Here is a 19665-nt window from a genome sequence, read left to right as displayed (position 1 = left end):
GGATAGAACCAGTAAAAATCATCCTGGGTGAAGTAACTAAAATGCAGAAAGATAAATATGGCACATATTCACTTATCTGTGGATATTATTCAGTAAATGAATAATAACCAATCTGCAATCCATATACCAAGAGAGGTTAGCTATAGAGGAATGAGCTAGTAGGTGACATAGATCTCCCTGAGATGAGGAAATGAAATAGATTGTACAAGTGAACTGGGACCTGTGGGAGATGGGAATGGGTAGATGAGGTGAGGAGTGGCAAGAGAGATAAAGTAGAGGAAGTGTATCCTTGATGATACAGCTTGAATAGAGGACCATCTGAGAGATGATATGGAAACCTACTGAGGTGGAAACTTCCTGAAAAATAATAAGAAGATGCTAAGGAGGTCTCCTAATAATGGGAGATAAAGTTCCAATAAGCCATTGAGAGACCAAAGTCTTAAAAATCAGTGGGTATTGTTTTAAAGTGTAAATTCTGAAGGAAGGCTAGCTAGGTGGAGACATGTCCATGAATGCCCTGTGGGAAAGAACTGGCCTTGCTGCATTCTTTCCCTGCCCTGTAATTATACAGTTCCTAGGAATTCAGCCCATATGACCAGGCCAGAACTGTTTGTAGTCTTGAAGCCAGAAGTGGACCAATCATTTCAAAAGTCAATTTTCCTTACCCAATCATGTAATGCCAAACATGTAAGTCACTGCTTGAGTTTTTTTCCCCTTAAAAACTCTGTACCCGTAGACCTGAAAGACCAAGAGATAAGCAGCGATTGTTATGTAGAGTAAGCGTGGTATAGCGGTAAGTTCCCTGAGGGGATAGCTACCTCGCTGAGTTCTTTCCCGCCTTCCGGTTCCGGGTGGGTACGTGACCCTGCTCACAATCTGCCTTCCCGCCTTCCCTGTTCTGGGTACGTAACTTAACTACGGCTTTGTTCAAACCACCCAATCAGAACCCTGTAACTGCTTCTCGCTTCTGTAACCGCGCCTCCTGCTCCCGAGCCCTATAAAAACCCGTCACCCTAACCGAGAGGCGCGCAAGTCCTCCGATAGGCTTGGTCGCCCCGGGTACCCGTGTATCAAAATAAACCTCTTGCGGCTTGCATCCGAAGGCTGGTCTCGCTGTTCCTTGGGAAGCGGGGTCTCCCCGTCTAGATAGGCTCCTGGGAGTCTTTCAGACCTAGGGGTTGCATTCCTCTCCTGGTTCCACAGAAAGTTTATGTCCCATGTTCGAATGCATATACAATTTATAAAACCTCATGTATTTACAGTGGAGTCTATTTATTTCTACTCTTTGGGGTTCATGACCTGGGCATAACACCATCTATTGTGACCAAACCAATCTTCCACTAGTGGGATAGGGTTGTAGTTAATTGAGTTGTTGGGCCAGGGCATCCTAAGGAAATTTTTAAACAACCCAGGCTGTTGTTATTAAAATATGTTTCTCTCTGCCAACTGATAGATCAGTGTCACATTCTTCCATCCACAAAGATGCTTCCTTCTGCAGCAAATGGGATTTCATACAGAGACCCACATTCAGATATTATGCACAGAGAGACCTTTAGAGTTTGTGTTTTTTGTTTGTTTGTTTGTTTGTTTGTTTGTTTGTTTGTTTTAGTGTCAGGCCTTCTCTGTGTAGTCTTGAGTATCCTAGAAGTCTTTCTGTAAACCATGATGGCCTTGAACTTATTGAGATCTAATACCTACCTGTGCATCAGAAGTGCTGGGATTAAAGGTGTGCATACCACTACCTTGCCATGTTTGCTGTTTTTTAGTGAAACTGTTTTCCTAATATTATTTTCAGGTTTATTTTGTAAAACAGATTTTGCATATTGATGTTTATCTTGAAACTTTTCTAAACTTAGTTTAGTGTTTTGAGCTTCATTAGGCTATTGTAAATATACAATTATATTTTAGAAAAATACTTCAACATCTTAGGACAAAGCCTATATCTATATACTTTTGTTCCTTCACTATTAAATATGATATCATTATAGACTTTTGGAAGAAGTGGAGAACATGCCCTCACTATGGAGCTCAAGATGGTCTGATTTTATTATCTACCCTTATACCTGAGTTATACCCTTTCCAAATAATAATTATCCTATCACATTAATTTCAACTGAAGCATTAGGAAAAGTTACATTACTTATTATTTTATTATATCAAATATTAATTTTAAAATCCCACATACTACATAAAAGCTGTCTTCAAGGACACCAGAAGAGTCTGAATGTGGTTAACACTTTTTCAGGATCCACACTATGGACTTCTTGCTTTAATATGCCATCTACTAATTGTAACTATAGTAAGAGATTTTTATACATTATCTATTCTTGGGTCATTTAGTTAGCCAAGAGGCCAAAGCTCAAGGTCACCTGATTTATGTGTGTTGGGCAGCATAAACATAAGAAACAGAACATATTGAAATTACTAGGAATTCTGTAACCAGCTGCCTTCAGCCTTGTTGTAACCTGCTTACACTCTATAGTCCCTCCATTGAGACCTACTTCAGTTCTTAGCATAACTATGGCTCCTCTGTTAACACTGATGTTGCCTTTTGCATATCAGAAGCCATTTTACCTCCCATTCCCCACCTTGAGTATGAGGTAAATTTAAGTTAAATTCCAAGGCTCTGTGAGCCTGAGAACAGGATACAATTCAATAATTCAATGTTTGCTGCTTACAATAAAACAATAGATGATAAATACATGGTCTGCTTAATTTAAAGATAAATGTATGTTCTTGCTTGAATTAAAAATAGATGTGTGCATTGTTAGAGGTAAGATCCATACATCCTTCTACGTTCCTTACTACTAGAAAGTTGGAAATCCCTCAAGAGATCTCCTACCCTAAAATCCAGCCAATCAGGTTAAAGTACTTTGTCTAGCTGCCTAGATATAACACAATACACTTGGAACAAAATTTATTAAGTTTAGCTAGTCAAAATGATGTAATGATGTCCTTGACCCTCACTTCCTACACTGGTTACCTGGTTGTTACCTGGTTTCTGTTTTTTTTTAAAAAAACAAAACAAAACAAAACAAACAAACAAACAAAAACCTGCCTTAGAAACAGACCAGCCTCAAGGAGCAGTAGGTAAGTACCCTCATCTACTGACCTGCCACAGTCAGCCAGCAACAGTGGCAAGGTCTTCCAAGGGCCCCCTCTGTTCTATATCCCCTGTGCCTCCAACACTCTGAAGGAATTGAAGGTAACAGGGCTAATTCCATTTTGTTTCTCAGACTCTGTCTTAAGTTGACTGTCCTTAGAGTGACTTGGCCCCCACCTTTGGGTTCCGAGATAAAACACCTGGCCCTCCACCACGTAGGCTGTCATAAATACCACAGAATGTGCTAATGGGTCCTCCATCCAGCAGGCTTTCATACAGATATCTCTCAGTTTTACCTGGTAGCTGAGAACAATCAGCTTAAAGGTCACCTCCTTTGCTGAACCTCCCCACCAAATCTTACCCCACCCTGTAACACCCAGGCTAGGAATTCCCCGCTTGCAGGTTTTCCCTTTAAAAATTCTGTTCTCCTGAGACTCAATGCCGCTCTTTCTAACCAGCTGTGTCAGGGATGGTTAACAGCCCAAGCTTAAGCTTGAATAAAGCCCTCCTATGTTTGCTTCGGACTATTCTTGGTGGTCTCTTCAGGACAACTCCAGTTCCTAGGACTGAGCTATTTCTGTGGATCCCCCCCCCATCTGTGGTCTCTGAGATCAGAATGCATCAGGGAACAACAGGAAAACCAGAGGACTGAGGCCATCTGGAACCAAGACCTCTGTACCCCCAGAGGCCTACTACCATTAGAGATTACCAGGCCTGTTAATACCAAAGTTAACAATATAGTTAGAGGTTAGCAAAAAAAGAAAAAAAAAAAAAAAAAGAACCTAGGGTGATATGACACACCACCAAAATTCAACTATGCTATCACAGCAAGTCCTGAGGATTCTATCACACCAGAAGCACAAGAAAATGATCTTAAATCTGAGGTTATGAAGATGATTGAGGCCTTAAAAGAATAAATTAAGTCCTTCAAATCAGTGCAGAAAATACAATCAAACAGGTGAAGGAATTGAATAAATCCTTTAAGGAATCACAAGAAAATACAATCAAATAGATGAAGGAATTGAGGAAATCCATTAAAGAAATAAAGGAAAATTCAAACAAGCAGGAGAAGAAATTGAATAAAACTGCCCAAGACCTAAAAATGGAAATAGAAGCAATATAGAACACCCAATCCGAGGCAATCCTGGAATGGAAAACCTAAGGGAGAGAACAGGAACTACAGACAAAAGCATCACCAACAGAATACAAGAGATGAAAGAGAGAATCTCAGGTATAGAAGATACGATTGAAGAAATCAATACATCAGTCAAAGAAAATGTTAAATCTAAAAAATTCCTGACACAAAACATCCAAGAAATCCAGGACAATATGAAAAGACTGAGAGACCAAAGATTTAAAAATTAGTTTTTTGGATTATTGGATTAAAGTTTAAAACACAAACCTGGACAAGGACTAGTCACATCTGACTAGCCGCCAGGGGGGTGGGGACTTTTACTGCATTCTTTCCTGATCCCTAAGGATACAGTTGCTAAGAAACCAGTCTAGGTGGCCCCAGCTTGTGACAAAAGTCACATAGCCTTGTTCCTAGAAGATACCACCAACTACTTAGTTGCCTGTGTATCCTAGCAACAGCCGGCCAATCAGCACAGGACAGGGCCTTTCAACTGAAACCCAAGAATAGGTGGTCCCTGCCCATACTTCCACAAGAGAAAACAAAGAAAGTCAAAACTGTTAATGAATTGGCACCTTCCCATAGCCAATCATTTTGAAAAGCTGTAGTATCCCCCTTTGTGTTTCAACCAATATATGCTTGCCAGACTGGAATTCTCCTGCATGGGGTGTGCTGGGAGGGAGTGGGGCCCATAAATGAACCCCAACCCTGAACACAGGGCCCTCTCAATTGGATACCAGTGCCTTGATGACTGAGAGGCCCAGCTCCATCTGTGGATAAAGATCCTCATGTATTTTGCAACGGACTCAACTCCTGGTGGTCGTTTGGGGTCTTGTGAATTGGGCACAACAAAGACCAAACCTAAGAATAATAGGAATAGAAGAAGAGGACTCCAAGATTAAAGGTCCAGAAAATATTTTCAACAAAACCATAGAAGAAAACTTCCCTAAGCTAAAGAAAGAGATAACTATAAACATATAAGAAACCTACAGAATAGCAAATAGATTAGACCAGAAAAGAAAATCCTTCCATCACATAATAATCAAAACATTAAATGTACAGAGCAAAGAAATTATACTGAAAGCAGAAAGGGAAAAATGCCAAGTCACATATAAAGGCAGACCTATCAGAATTACACCTGATTTTTCACCAGAAACTCTAAAAGCAAGAAGGACTTGAGCAGATGTCAGCCCTGACTACTACACCCAGCAAAACTTTTAATCTACCTAGATGAAGAAAACAAGATTCAATGACTAAAACAAATTTAAATAATACCTAGCCACAAACAAATAACATTCAGGGAAACAGAGCAAAACCAATAGAGGGGAGCCATACACCACACACACACACACACACACACACACACACACTACTAAAACTACAATCAAAATAACAGGAATGAACAACCACTGTTCATTAATATCTTTCAACTTCAATGGCCTCAACTCCAACAATAAAAAAACACAGGCTAACAGAATGGATGTGTAAACAGGACCCAACATTCTGCTGCATACAAGTAATACACCTCATCAGCAGTGATAGACATTACTTCATAATAAAGGGTTGGGAAAGGTGTTCCAAGGAAATGAACACAAGAAATAAGCTGGAGTAGCTATTTTGATATGTAATAAAATACACTTTCAACCAAAATTAATCAAAAGAGATGGGGAAGGGCATAAAAAAATCGACCAAGATGACATCTTCATTCTGTGCCCCAAATTCAAGGGCACATTTATTTATGAAAGAAACATTACTAAAGCTTAACTCACACATCGAACCCCACATATTTATAGTAGAAGACTTCAATACACTTTTCTCAGAAATAATCAGATCATTGAGACAGAAACTAAACAGAAAAATAATGAAATGAACAAATGTTATGAGTCAATTGGACCTAAGAGTTATCTACAGACATTACATCCAAATTCAAAAGAGTGTACTTTCTTTTCAGCACCACATGGAACCTTCTCCAAAATTGACCACATACTTGGACACAATGCAAGCCTCAACAAAAACAATATTGAAATAATACCTTGTATTCAGACCACCATAGTTTAAAGCTAGACTTACTTCAACAACAACAGAAACACAGAATGCCTAAAAACTCATGAAAATGAACAACTCTCTACTTAATGATCACTGGTTAAGGGAGGAAATAAAGAAAGAAATTAAAGACTTTCTAGAATTCAATGAAAATGATGGGACAACATACTCAAACATATGAGACACAATGAAAGCAGTGCTAAGAAAAAGTTCATAGTGCTAAGAAAGGGGAGAGAGCTCATGTTAGCAATTTAACAGCTCACTTGAAAGCTCTAGGAAAGAATGAAGCAAACACACCCAAGAGGAGTTGACTGCAGGAAATAATCAAACTAAGGGCTGAACTATAAAACCTACAAACAAAAAGAACAATACAAAGAATCAATAAAATCAGGAGCTGGTTCTTTGAGAAAATCAACAAGAGAGACAAACCTGTGGTCAAACTAACTAAGAGACAAAGGGAGAGTATCCACATTAGCAAGATCAGAAACATAAAGGCAGATATAATAACAAACACAAAGGAAAATCTAAAAAATCATTTGATTGTACTTCAAAAACCTGTAGGCCACAAAATTGGAAAATCTAAATGAAATGGATGTTTTTCTTGGTAGATATAATTTACGAAAGTTAAATCAAGATCAAGTTAACAATTTAAATACACCTATAATCCCTAAGAAATAGAAGCTGTCAACAAAAAAGAGCCCTGGGCCAGATGGTTTTAGCACATAATTCTACCAGACTTTCAAAGAAGAACTAATAACAATACTCCTCAAAATATTCCACAAAAGAGAAACAAACTCATTCTATGAGGTCATAGTCACTCTGATACCTAAACCACACAAAGACTCAAAAAAGAAAGAGAAATTCAGACCAATCTCCCTTATGAATATTAATGGGAAAATGCTCAATAAAATTCTTACAAACAGAATCCAGGAACACATCAAAAATGTCATCCACCATGATCAAGTAGGCTTAATCCCAGGAATGCAGGATGGTCCAACATACAAAATCCATCAATGTAATCTACCATACAAACAAACTAAAAAAATAATAATAATAAAACCACATGATCATCCCATTAGATGCTGAAAAGGCCTTTAACAAAATCCAACACCCCTTCATGGTTAAAACTCTTGAAGAGATCAGGGATACAAGGCACATACCTAAACACAAGAAAAGCAATATACAGCAAGCCAATCGTCAACATAAACTTAAATGTAGAGAAGCTTAAAGCAATCCATCAAAAATCAGGTAAAGGCAAGGCTGCCAACTCTCACCATATGTCTTCAGTATACTACTTGAAGTTCTAGTCAGATCAATAAGACAAGTAAAGGAGATCAAGGGAATACAAATTGGAAGGGAAGAAGTCAAAGTATCACTCACTATTCTTAGATGATATGATAACATACATAAGTGTCCCCCAAGATTCTACCAGAGATCTCATACAGCAGATAAAAACCATCAGCAAAATGTCTGCATACAAAATTAATGAAAAAGGTCGGTAGCCTTTATATATGTATATATATATATATATATATGCTACAAAATGGCTGAGAAAGAAATTAGGGAAACAACACCCTTCATAATAGTGATAAATAATATAAAATATCTTGATATAACACTAACCAAGCAAATGAAAGACTCATATGACAAGAACTTCAAATCTTTGAAGAAAGAAATTGAAGCAGATTTTAGAAAATAGTAAGCATATATTGGTCATATAATATAGGATACTAAAATCTATAGACTTAAAGAAGGTAAAAAACAAGGAGGACCCTAGCAATGATGCTTAAATCTCATTCAGAATGGCAAACAGGATAGATACCAGAAACAGTGGAAGAGAGGGAACAGGATGGAAGCCTACCATGGAGGTTCTCTGAAAGACTCCACCCAGCAGGGGATCAAAACAAATGCCGAGACTCACTGCCAAACTTTGGGCAGAAAGCAGGGAGTCTTATGGAAGAAGGGGAGGTAGAAGAACTTGGAGTGTACAGGAGCTCCATAAGGAGACCAACAAAGCAAAAAATTCTGGGTCCAGGGGGACCTGCAAAGACTGATGCACCAACCAAGGACCATGTCTAGAGAGGACCTAGAACCTCTGCTGAGATGTAGCCAATAGGCAACTCAGTCTCTATGTGGGTACCCAAGTAAGGGGACCAGGGGCTCTCTCTGTTATGTACTGGGTTGCCTGCTCTTTGATCACTTCCCCCTGGTGATGTGACCTTACCAGACCACAGAGGAAGAGGATCCAGGCAATCCTGAAGAGACTTGATAAGCCAGGGTCAGGTGGCAAGGGAGAAGGACTCCCTTTTTCAGTGGACTAGGGGAAGAGGAGAGGGGAAGAGGGAGGAAAGATGGGACTGGGAAGAGATGAGGTATGGGGCTACAATAGGTATAGAAAATGAACAAATTGTAGAAAAAAAATAAAAATTGAAAAAAAAAAAAGCAGAGAGATCTCCCATGCTCATGGATCAGTAGGATTAACATAGTAAAAGTGATCACTGTACCAAAAGCCACCTACAGATTCAATGCAAATTCCATCAAAATTTCAACACAATTCCTTACAGACCTGGAAAGAACAACCATTCACTATATATGGAAAAATAAAAGACCCAGGATAGCAAAAACAATTCTGTACAATAAAAGAACTTCTGATGGTATCAGCATTCCTGATTTCAAGCTGTACTACAGAGCAATGGCAATAAAAACTGCATGGTATTTTTATAGAAAAAAACAGGTTGATTAGCAGAACTGGACTGAAGACCCAGTAATCACCACACACTTCTACAGGCATTTGATTGTTGATAAAGAAGACAAAACCATACAATGGAAAGATAAAAAGCATTTTCAACAAATGGTGCTGGTCTTACTGGACGTCTGTATGCAGAAAAATGCAAATAAACTCGTATTTATCTCCCTGCACCAAACTCAAGCCCAAGTGGATCAAGGACCTTGACATAAAAGCACAGACTCTAAATCTATTAGAAGCCAAAGTAGGGAAAAGTCTAGAACTCATCAGCATTGGAGACAACTTCCTAAACAGAACACCAACAGCAGAGGCTGTGATATCAACAATTAATAAATGGGATTTCATGAATCTAAAAAGCTTCTGTAAGTCAACAGAACAAAATGGAGCCTAAAAATTGGGAAAAAGATCTTTACCAAGCCTACATCAGACTGAAGGCTAATGTCCAAAATATACAAATAACTTAAGAAATTAAACATCAACAAGTCAAATAATCCAATTAAAAATGGGGTAAGAGTTAAACTGAGACTTCACAACAATGGAGTCTCGAATGGCTGAGAAGCACTTAAAGACATGCTCGGTGTTCTTAGTTATCAGAGAAATGCAAATCAAAACAACTCTTAAGATTTCATCTTATACCAGTCAGAATGGCTAAGATAAAAAACTCAAGTGACAATACATGCTGGCAAAAATGTGGAGGAAGGGGAATATTCCTCTATTGCTGGTGAGAGTGTAAAGTTGTACAGCCTCTCTGAAAATCAATCTGGTGCTTTATCAGAAAATTGGGAATAGTTCTACCTCAAGGCCCAGCCATACCACTCCTGGGCATATACCTGACAACAAAGACATTGTTCAACTATGTTCCTGTCAATTTTATTTGTAATAGCCAGACACTGGAAACCTAGATGCCCCTCAACCAAAGAATGGATAAAGAAATTGTGGTACATTTACAAAATTGAATACTACTCAGCTATTAAAAACAAAGAAATAGGGAATTTGAAGAAAAATGGTGGGAACTAGAAAAGAGAATCCTAAGTAAGGTAATCCAGACCCGGAAAGACACACATGGTATGTACTCACTTTTTAGCGGATATTAGACCTATAGTACAGGATAACCATAACTACAGTCCACAGACCCAAAGAAGCTAAGTGGCAAGGAGGGCCCAAGGGAGGCTGACAGAATGCCTCTCAGAAGGGAAATAGAGCAGACAGCAGAAGTGGATGAAGAGACAGAAATGGCAGGAGATGGAATGGGGGAGGGGGGACAAGGATGTAGGAAGAATGGGGGGTGGGAGGTGAGAGGGCTGGGAACAAGAAGGGAAACTGAGGGGGGAACATCTCTTTGACAAGCTGGAGGACCGTGAAAGGGTAGGCTCCTGGGATGATATGGGTGTGACTCTAGCTGAGACTCCTAGTAGGGAGTTGGGGGGACAAAGAGAGTAAAGTGACCATCTCCTCACCAGACAGGACTAGTGGAGGGAGGGGAACAACAACCCACCAAAAAAAAAAAAAAAAAACAATTTTTGTTTCAAAAATTACCCTACTTACAGGAAGTACAGGGACATGGAGAGAACAGAGATTCAGGGAATGTCCAATCAATGATTGTCCCAACCTGAGACCCATCCCACAGTAGAGAGCCAGCCCCTGACACTATTAATTATGCCCTGCTATGCTTGCAGACAAGAGCCTAACTTGACTGTCCTCTGGGAGGCTCTACCCATCAGCAGAAAGATGCTGGGACTTTCAGCCAAGCATGGGTCAGAGCTCCTGGAGTCCTGTGGGAGTATTTGGGGGAAAGATGAAAGGACCTGGAGTGTACAGGAACCTCACAAGAAGACCAACAGAGACAACTGATCCAGTCCCATTGGTGGGCTAACAGAGACTGACACTTCAACTAAGGAGCATGCATGGTCTGGACCTAGGTCTCCTGCACATATATAGCTAATGGGAAGCTTGGGCTTCATGTGTGGAGGAGGGGCTGCTGTTTCTGTTGTCTGCTTTTGGATCACTTCCTCCTGGCAGGGCTGCCTTGCCTGGCCTCAGTGGATGAGGATATGCTCAGTCCTGGTGTGACTTGATATGTTAGGAAGGGTTTATACCAGAGAAGGAGGGCTCCCCTTTTCTGGGGAGAAAGGGAGAGGGCAAAGAGAAAGGATAGGGATCGGGGAGTAAGAGGAGAGGAGGAAGATACCCTTGGGATATAAAGTAAATGAACTTAAATAAAATAAAAAAGAAAAAGAAAAGAGAAACAGACTGCTGTCATAGTCTGGCTCCTGAATCCAAATTATGGCCGTGACTGGTCAGTTTTTATTCAGTGTTCAATAAACTTCCATCAGTCTGAGTCTGGCATCTGAGTGGTCAGTGTGTGGCTATTCCTGAACCCATAACAAATTTTAAATCCATTCTGCATACGTGAATTGCTTTATATATCTGTATTTAGTTTCACCAAGTATAGAGATTGTATCTATCTCGTAAGGCAGTTGTACAAGTTTCTTTTTTTCTTTTTATTGTTTTGGTTTTAGCTTTTTCAAGACAGGGTTTCTCTGTGTAGCTCTGGCTGTCCTGGACTTGCTTTGTAGACCAGGCTGGCCTCAAACTCACAGAGAACCACCTGCCTCTGCCACCCCAAGTGCAGGGATTACAGGTGTGCGCCACCGTGCCTGGCTCAGTTGAACAATTTTCATAACAATATATTCAAAGCACTCAGCATAGCATCCACACAAAACGAACACTGGCTTCTGCTGTTACTGTTCTGCTGTTCTTAGTGTGGAAAGGTCAACAAATGTCATCTCTCTCAGGTGTTCTCAAAGCACACGTTAGGATTTACCAGGTGGTGTTCCACTGGAGAAACCTAGATATCAGCCTCTACATTTCAGTTCCCATTGCCTCCTAGTTGCCTCAAGGCTGATGATTTGGCCTGAAGGAAAATACCTAGATTAATCAAAGCAGCTGACACAGGTCTGTGGCCTCAGGCTGAAACCCTAAGGCTCTCAGATTTTATTGGTTTAACTACTTGGGAGATTAGCAGTACACAGACAAATCTTGCCGGTTTTGGTTTTTTGTTTTGTTTTGTTTTTCTTTCATTTTTGATATTTCTTTTAAGAGCAAAAACAGCTTTGAGGATTTTTCTGGGATCGCAGGTGTTCCCACCTCTTTTACTATTTGTCTGCTGAATATGAGGGGGATGGGAAGATTTTCTTAGTGTTACTTATGTATAGTAGCAATTAGTGGTTCATTTACTGAAGGCTAGACACTGTTAACATATTAATTCCTCAAATATTCTTCAAAGCTCTTGACTTAAAGGCATTAATTTTAGGCCACTAAGGCTATTTCACCAATTGGTAGAATTTGTCCCTCTTAGATAAGGTTTCAAGCCAAGGATTTCAAAGAATATAAAGACAGTCCTGATGAGACTTAACAAGTTATGAGCAGATGGCAATAGTGGAGAACTCCCCCTTTTAGTGGACTAGGGGAAGGGGATGGGGAAAGAGGAAGGGGGAGTAGGATTGGGGAGGTTAAGGGAAGGGGCTTCAATTGGGGTATATAATGAATAAATTGTGAAGAAAAAAATTAAAAGGTAAAAAAGAATATCAAGGATAATACAACTTCACACAGCAAATCTGTCCAGAAGGCCTCATACAGCAACAACCACAAAATGCATATGTCACCTTTGAGCTTATGAAAGATCATTTATAGCTAGATAGAAGACTAAAGCTAAAAAGCAGATCCTACTCTTTTTTTTTTTTTTGCATGATTTCTGAAACAGTCACTGTGAGCTAAATTCAATCTGTCATGAAAAGGCTGAACTCAAGCACATTCTTTCTGCTCACAGGAGCCATTTCTCACTTATTTTCCCATCTGCCCTTTTGAAGGGGAAAGAGAAAAGAGAAAAACACTGTGAGGAACAGAAAAAAAAATTGCTCTGAATTTTCCTAAAGATGGAAGGTATGTATTTAGCCAACAAACAGTCAACAACTAGATGATCAAATTGGATAACAGCAAATGCAAGTGACTTAGAATGCTACAGAAAGAGCAACCGTCTCCAATTCAGCATCTTGGTTTTTCCTTCTCAGTCTAAGAATTCATGATCCAAGCCTTTGCTTCCACTTCTCCCCCTGGCTGCCTTTGGTTTTCTTATCTGTATATTCTTCGGGATTATAATACTGTCAGTTTAGGGTTGATCTGCAGAAGGTACAAACTACTTTCACAGGAAAGGAGATTTGAAATGTAAAAGGAATGTTTATTCACCTGTGACAATTGTTGTCTGGGAGGCTTACTGCCTCCTTCTGTTATCCTAGGCCTAGTCCTAGAAGCTTCTAGCCTCCATACAATCTAACCTAGGCCTAAAATGTTTCAGCCTTTGAGACTTACTGCTCAATAAGCTCAGTCCTTCTGATTCTTTCTGAACTCCGGGCTCCCAGGTTCAACCCAGCTGTTTTGGCTCAAACTTCTCTCCCAGCTGACATATTCAATCTGGCTTTTTTTCTCTGCCTTTGAGTTGCTCTTTTTGGCCTCAAACTAACTCCATCAATCTTTTTCTAATCTTCTGCTTTCTTTTCTTCCTTTGGCTTGTTCTGCCTTCACCTGTGTCTAGCTTCAATTTCTCTCTGTAAAAGGCTCCCAGTAAAACTGCCTCTTTCTCTCTCTGCATTGCCCCTTAAGTAGCTTCCCTTTCCTCCCTCTTCTTGTGAGAGTTGGGCATATCCTATTCTATCAAATCTTTCTTTGATTCACCACCTTTTCTGCCACTCAACTAGGCATCACTTTCAAACATTGATTCTTCCTCTACAAACTATCTTTACCTTCATTGTTTGGAATTAAAGGCGTGTACCACCATGCCTGGATCTACACCAGAATTGCCTTGAACTCAGATCTGCTTGCCTGTTTCCTGGATTGAAAGCATGTCTGTATTCTAGCAGGATCACACAACCCTAGAAGCTCTTTGGATGTGATCTCTTGCCAGAACAGCCATGTTTTGCATTAAAACTCCTCTACTTTGAGAAGGAGACCCAGGTTTCCTCAGACAAGCGGGCAGTGTATTGGGCTTTGAGGAATGACTGTGATAGAGGCCCCCTTCCTAGATTCTCTGCCTGGGCACGTGCTTGTCTTAAGAAAGTAGGGCAATTATGTTTCTCAGGTCTTCAAGAGCTCAGTCTTAGCTACGCTCTAAACCCTGCCTCTCAGTTGCTGTAAAATTATCAGTTAGATACAAGAATACTACTGGGGTTGAGGGTCTGAATTCCACAAGTAACTACAGAAAAAAAAAAATAGTGAAACACTGTTTTTAATACAAGTACATTCTGAATGTCCAGATCTAATCACATATGTACTGTGAGTTCAAGTGAGTATATGAAAGAAAAATTTTAGTGCTCTGGTATAGTTTGCCAGTCAAGAAACATTTGGAGCATTTATCCAAATTCCATATAGCAAATTACTTATGGGTTATAAAGTCAATTTATTTAATGGGTCATGAATTAAATTGATTTTTAATAAAATACAACAGAATAAAATAGAACATATATCAGTAGATTTTGTGCAGATAATGAAGACAATTTGATAAAGTCTTTCCTTGTGCAAAGTAAGAGTGTAGATAACATACATTGGGTCAATATTTTGATATCCACTTCACTAAATGATGGTAGATTTCGAACATCAATATCCAACATATACCGTGTGAAGATGAAATTATATCTAAATTAACTCTATATGTTTTCAATGGTTGCTATGGTAAACTCACAAGGTTAGTGCCTCGAAGCAACATGAATTTAGGCTTCAGTCCTATAGTTAAGAAGTCTAAACACGAGTCTTCTTCAGTTAAGATCAAAATGCTGTCACATCTGCATTCCTATCTAGAGGTTTAGCAGATGGAACAGTCTCTCTGTCTTTTCAGTTTCTGTTATTTTGCTTTTATTTATTATTATTATTATTTTATTTATTTTTATTATTTATTTATTCACTTAACACTCCAGTTGTACCCCCTTCCATCCTCTCCTCCTGGCCCCATCCTCCCTTGCTCTTCCCCCTCTCCCTTTCTCCTACTACTCAGAAAAGGGAGCCACCCCACCAACTCACCTCAGCCCATCAAGTTGCATGAGGACTGAACGTGTCCTCTTTCACAGTGGCCTATAAAGGCAGCCCCACCAGGGGAGAATGATAGAAAAGCAGGCAACAGAGTCTGTCAGAGACAGCCTTCGTTCTCCTCACTAGGGAAGCCACATCAAGACCAAGCTGCCCATTTGCTACAAATGTCTAGGGAGCCTAGGTCCAGTCCATTCATAGTCTTGGTTGGTGCTTCAGTCTCTGGGCCCAGATAAGTTAGCTCTGTTGGTCCTCTTGTGGAGCTCCTATCCACTCCGAGTCCTTCTATCTTTTCCCACACTCTTTCACAAGTCTCCCTAAGCATTGCCCAATGTTTGGCTGTGAGTCTCAGCATTCATTTCAATCCACTTCTGGGTGGACTTTCTCAGAAGACCCCTATGCTAGGCTCCTTTTTGCAAGCATAGCACAGTGTAAGTAATAGTGTCAGAGGTTGGCTCTCTCCCATGCAGTCTCAGTTTGGGCCTGGCATTAGTTAACCTTTGCTCTATCTTTATTCCTGCACATTCTGTAGGCAGGGTAAATTTTGGTTCCAAGTTTTTGGGTGGGGTTGGTGTTCCCCTCCCTCAACTAGGAGTCCTGCCTGGTTAGAGTGTGGCATCACCAAGTTTCCATGACTCCTGCTACTAGAGGTCTCAGCTACAGTCACCCCATATCCTTCCAGAAGCCTTTCCTGCCTTAGATCCCCAGCTTGTCTCAGAGAAGCCCGCCCATGTTTTCTCCTCTCTCTGCAAGCCCTTGGTCCTCCTGTCCCATTCTCCCCACATCTGATCTGTACCCTCATTTTTCTCACCATTCCTTTGCCTCCTTTGCCTATCCTGGTCCCTCTTTTCAATCACTTCTACTGTCTATTCTGTTTAGAAACACTAAATTTATTAGAAGAGAAAGTGGGAATCAGCCTTGAACTCATTGGCACAGGAGACAACTTCTTAAACAGAACACCAACAGCTTAGGCTCTAGGATAAAGCAGTTAATAAATGGGACCTCGTAAAACTGAAAAGCTACTGTAAGGCAAAAGACACTGTCAACAGAACAAAATGACAGCCTACGGACTGGGAAAAGATCTTCACCAACCCTACATCTGACAAAGGGCTAATATGGAAAATATTTAAACACCACCAAACTAAATAATCCATTTTAAAAATGGGGTACAGAACTAAACAGAGAATTCTCAACAGAGGAATCTCAAATGGCCAAGACACATTTAAAGAAATGGTCATTGTCTTTAGTCATCAGGGGAAAATCAAAACAAAACAACTCTGAGATTTTATCTTTCTCCCATCAGAATGGCTAAGATTAAAAAACAACAACACTAACAAAAAACAAACAAAAAAACAAGTGACAACACATGCTGGCAAGGATTCGGAGAAAAGGAACACTGCTCTATTGCTTGTTGAAAACTTGTATAACCATTTTGGAAATCAATCTGGAGCTTTCTCAGAAAAGTGGGAATAGCTCTACTTCAAGACCCAGCTTTACCACTCCTAGGCATATACTCAAAAGATGCACCAGGATATAAGGACATTTGCTCAACTATGTTTATAGCAGCTTCATTCACAATAGCTAGACTCAGGAAACAACCTAGTTGTCTGTCAACTGAAAAATGGATAAAGAAACTGTAGTCCATTTACACAATGTGATACCACTCAGCTTTTAAAAATAAGGAAACCATGCCATTTGCAGGCAAATGGGTGGAACTTGAAAAGATCATTCTGAGTGAGGTAACCCAAACCCAGAAAGACACACATCGTATGTATTCACTTATAATTGGATATTAGCCAGATAGTACAGGACAACCATACTACAATTCATAGACCGAAAAAAGCTAAGTATGAAGGAGAACCCAAGGGCATTTTTTAGTGTTTTTTTGTTTTTGTTTTTGTTTTATTTTAAGACAGAGTTTCTGTGTTTCCTTGGCTGTCCTGGAACTCTCCCAGATCTGCCTGCCTCTGCCTCCAGAGTGCTAGGATCAAGGGTGTGCAACACCACTGCTTAAAGATTGTCCATTCCTCTTGTTTAGAATCATTTCTCTCTCAGCTGAGAAACTTTCCCTTTCTCTTTTCCTGTGCTGTTAGAAGTCCTGTCCTGTTTTCCCCACTGCCTCTCAGCCTTCCTGGAGTATTGGTGCCTGCAAAGTTCCAGGATTCTCTGCCGTTCTAGAAAAGCTGTGGAGCTTGCCTGGGTGCACAGAGCTTGCTGATATTCAAGAAGTCTCTCTTCGTCTGGCCCACTCTTGAAAGGATTCTAGGAAGCATGGTTTTTATTCATTTGTTGTTTAGGTTTCGTGTTTCATAGGTAATTCATCTCCTATTTGTAGAGATTTTCAGTTTCAGTTGGTGATGGTACTTTTTTTTTCTAAATAAATAAATGTTACAAAAAAGTTACACTTTTTCTTCTAAGCCTTTTGTCATTACATTCAAGAATTTTATACAATGAAATGCTATTGTATATGTCACCATCTCCCTCTTTCAATTTTTTCATTATGCCACATCACACCTCTTTCACAATTTCATGTTGTTTTCTTGTTTTAATAACCCATTAAGTCCAATTATTGCCTCTAATATGTGCACGGGGATGAGACCTTCCACTGCTAAAGCATGAGAATCTAGCAGAAGTAACACCCCAAAAAGGAACAATTCATCTTTCCATGGCTACCATGTTTAAAAACACCAAAATAAAACCTCATGCTTTGTACACTAATTAAAAGTTTCTCATTTCTTACTTGTTTCATTTCCAGGACCTGAAACTCCATTAAGACATATCTCATAACCATAATCAGATATACCACTTCATATTCACTTTAAATAGCTACTATTTAAAACAAAGGATAAGAAAATGAAAGTCAGAAAATAACAAGTAATTATTAGTATGCTAACTAGTATATAAAATAGTATGCTGATTTCTCTGAGAGCAGCAAACACAGCATGTGACAAAGCAATTCCATTTCTGAGAAGTAAATGCTTAAGATGTGGTTGTAAACCTATTCTTATGGCTCTATTATTCATAATAGCTGAACACAGCCAACTGCCCATCCATGTATGAACAAATGTGGCATGTATACAGGCTGTTGAGCCTTTGAAAAGCAAGGGTGTTCTGAGTTCTGACATGCTCTACATGAATGAGCTCTGTGGATACATTAGCTGACATGCCAATCAAATGTTTGATTCCTAAATGAAGTTCCAAAAGAACTAAAAGTTAGAGAGACAGAGAGTAGAATAGTAGAAAGAGTGGGGATCTGCTGCTTAATTAGTTGAGAGAGGTTCAGATTTGCAAGATGAATACTTGGTTGCATAGCAGTATGGTTACTGCTCAAAGCGTACACTTGGGAATGGTTAAGACAGTAAACTTAATGTTATATGCTTAAACATCAGTTTAATTTTTTTTTTTTTAAGTTTTAAAACATGCACCAAATCTGGAGTTTCCTCCACTGTGCTCCCTCGGTGAGCAGTAACATCACAAACCCAGCAGAACAGACCCATGTAGCTGAGGCTGTCTTGGAACTACCTATATAGCTCAGGATGACCTTGAATTCCTAATCTTCCTGCCACCTTCCCCAGTGTCCCAGGTATAGGCTCCTTTGCCCTAGTCTGAGAGCCTTTCTTGACTGTCTTCATTCACAGCCAGTCTTTTTTTTTTTTCCTACTTAAGTCCAAATCTGCAGTTTTCTTCCTCTCCTTGACCTCAATCTTGGCTTTCTTCCCGACATTGCTTGTCTGCTTTCCATCAACATCTGTGCTAATTCAATCACCACACCTCATCCAGATAAACAGAGAATGGATTTCATTATTTCCTTAGGAAAGTCCAAACTTCTTAAATTAGGCTTATAAACAAGAGCTACATAATCCATCCACATTCTCCCAACCCTTACTTCTGGCCAACTCACCCTGGAGCCACAGAGACTGGGTCTGGGCTCCAGGTCAATCAAGTGCTCACGGATTTGAAAGATGTTACAGCTCAAGGCCATCGCTCTTCTACCTTCCTGCACAATTCAGCTCTAATCTTCATTAAATGCTTTTTTATTTGTTCTGCAAAGTCCTCAGCCATGATTCACCAGCCCCAGCAAGTACATTAATATCAAAAAAGAAGCTATAATGGGCTTTTAACAATATGAGTCCCCAGAAAAACAGAACGTATTTTAGCCTCTGAAATGTCCATCTTTTTAAAATGCAGTAATGAAAAGATAATTTGATCTCCCAGACATTCCAATCACATTTTCTCATAATCTACTCCCTCGTATTCTCTATTGGCCTTGCTCTCATATATTATTAATAAAAACAGTAATAAAAATTCTGTCTCTTACACTCAAATCCGCATTGCTTCAGCTCAGAGGGATTTGGGATTTTTTTTTTTTTTTTGTAACTTTGTCTTATTTTCTTGGGTTTTACATTTTTTTTCTTCTTTCCATTAGTCAGAATCCTCCCCTGAGCACTATAGCTTCAAGGTCAGTGTGTCTAATGGGGGACAGCAAAAGACTTCTGCATATTTCCCTTTTTCTTTCTTCCCTTGGCCTCATGGAGATACTATTGCTATTTTATGACAACAAGAAGA

The 19665-nt window shown here is 39.6% G+C and overlaps 1 protein-coding gene across 1 annotated transcript in view; it reads right to left on the bottom strand.

Moving 5' to 3' along the window:
- Nucleotides 1–19081, bottom strand: part of LOC110564177 (STAM-binding protein-like) — a 53952-nt gene extending 34871 nt beyond the window's left edge. The window contains exon 1 of the mRNA XM_060388330.1: nt 19001–19081. Coding sequence (XP_060244313.1) covers nt 19001–19081 — 81 coding nt within the window. The remainder of the gene's footprint in view (nt 1–19000) is intronic.
- Nucleotides 19082–19665: the final 584 nt, after the last annotated feature.

The sequence above is a fragment of the Meriones unguiculatus genome, chromosome 7, assembly GCF_030254825.1.
Source record: "Meriones unguiculatus strain TT.TT164.6M chromosome 7, Bangor_MerUng_6.1, whole genome shotgun sequence".
Taxonomy (NCBI): domain Eukaryota; kingdom Metazoa; phylum Chordata; class Mammalia; order Rodentia; family Muridae; genus Meriones; species Meriones unguiculatus.
This window is presented reverse-complemented; position numbering and strand designations above follow the sequence as displayed.